A 1860-nucleotide genomic window follows, 5' to 3' on the forward strand; every position below is an offset into this window, starting at 1 on the left:
TTCTATATTTGTTCGAGTTCTTGCAGAGTGGAACCATGCAATACCAAACACGAGATAGATCTTCCAAAGAACAAAGCCTTTTATTAAAGAATGTATGTTTGAAATAAGGTCAAATAACTGTTTAAGAATGTATTTTGATAGAAAAATGAGCTCAAACAAGTGATAAAAATTTGTTCATAAATTAGGCCCAGCCAGAGTTTTCAGAAACACAAGATAACCTCTTTTAAGTTCATAAAATACGAAAACACCATTTCTCATTAACCTTTAGCTTAGCAATATGGTAAAATAAGCACAAGGCTTAGAAGGTGATTTGTAAATTTCGTATTTTTGCGTTATCATATACATATCGACTGTGGATCATTAGAAGTTCGTCTCTTTTCTCAATTTAAGATTTTCTTCAAGAAATCATGGTTGGCAAATGTAATTATATTGTAAAATCAAGATCCCTTAATGGGCCTTACACTTTCAGCCATTATTTATTTTTAGCAATGTTAAGGAGACTGCATTAACTTTGCTTTTAAGGAAAATCCTCAAACCTTCATTCATGTATGGATTTCTCAACCAACCACATCATCTAAATGTGGTTTAATATAATGCGCAGACGTAGAATAAAGATTATTAAATAGTATTCTAGAATGATTACTGGGTACTATATCATAATTTTTCATCATACCTTAAACAGGGAGTTGTCTGATAGAGTCATAGAAACAGATGAACAAGACTGAAAAAGAATTCCAAGCTTGATGAGTCCCACGATTCAGAATTTTGAAGCCTTTTCGACTTTTTTTGGTACGATGAGTACTGGACAAGATTAGAAGATGACATTAGGAAAGAAAAAGAACTTGACATCTCATTTGTAGTGTGTCCAATACTGCGTACACCACGTATGATCTCAGCGAGTAACCTTTCCCCATTGACAAAGATGCAAAAGTAGAAAAGATGTTTCATTCCTAAGAAAACTACATTTCCTCTTACAAAATACGAACCTTTTTTGAAGCTTCTAATATTTCTGAAATCCTGAGTTATATATATAAAAGTGCAAATTGTTCTCACCATATCTACCTCTGCAAAATGGCAGTGTCTTCATGGTTTTATGTTTCAACTTGCTTCTGCATTATGTTTGTCATTGCCAATGCCCAAGCACCAGCAGCTTCACCTACTAGCATGCCGTCCTCAACCCCTCCACCGACTACGACACCAGCAGCAGCAACACATCCTGCTTCAAGTGCAGTGACTCCGTCAACCATCCCTATAATGTCATCACCACCTACAGCTGCACCGACTTCCAACCCAACTAATCAGCCACCTCAAGTCCCACCATCACAACCTCTGACAAATCCAGTAGCGAGTCCATCACAGCCACCAGCATTGCCATCTCCACCACCAGCACTTCCACCGGCTGTACCTCCACCACCAGTGGTTTCACCACCAGCACTTCCACCAGCTGTACTTCCACCACCAGTGGTTTCACCGCCAGCACTTCCACCAGCTGTACCTCCACCACAGTCATCCCCTGCACCTTCCCAACAGCCACCACCAACACCAGCCCCAGCAATAAAGGCACCTGCTCCCTCACCCACGATACCCCCACCAATTCCACCACCTACGCCACCACCAGCGCCAGTGCCAGCACCTCCACCGCCGCCACCTATCGCATCACCAGCTCCAGCACCAGATTTGGTTCTCTCACCTGCACCAGCGCCTGGCATGCACAAGAAAAGGAAGCACAAGCACAGGCACAGACATAGGCATCATCATGCACCAGCACCTGCACCAACTGTCCGGAGCCCTCCAGCACCACCTACTACAGTTCAAGACACTGAGGAAACAACACCAGCACCATCACCAAATATGGTATTG

General features: G+C 42.1%; 1 protein-coding gene across 1 annotated transcript; it reads left to right on the plus strand.

The window, feature by feature from the left end:
- Positions 1-707: 707 nt before the first annotated feature.
- Positions 708-1854, plus strand: LOC111380303 (lysine-rich arabinogalactan protein 19-like; the record flags this gene model as incomplete). Its single annotated transcript, XM_023003828.1, has 1 exon — positions 708-1854. A coding segment is annotated over exon 1 (783 nt), but the record flags the coding sequence as incomplete, so codon positions are not given.
- Between the last annotated feature and the right edge of the window lie 6 nt (positions 1855-1860).

This window comes from Olea europaea, unplaced genomic scaffold, assembly GCF_002742605.1.
Source record: "Olea europaea var. sylvestris unplaced genomic scaffold, O_europaea_v1 scaffold21239, whole genome shotgun sequence".
Classification (NCBI taxonomy): domain Eukaryota; kingdom Viridiplantae; phylum Streptophyta; class Magnoliopsida; order Lamiales; family Oleaceae; genus Olea; species Olea europaea.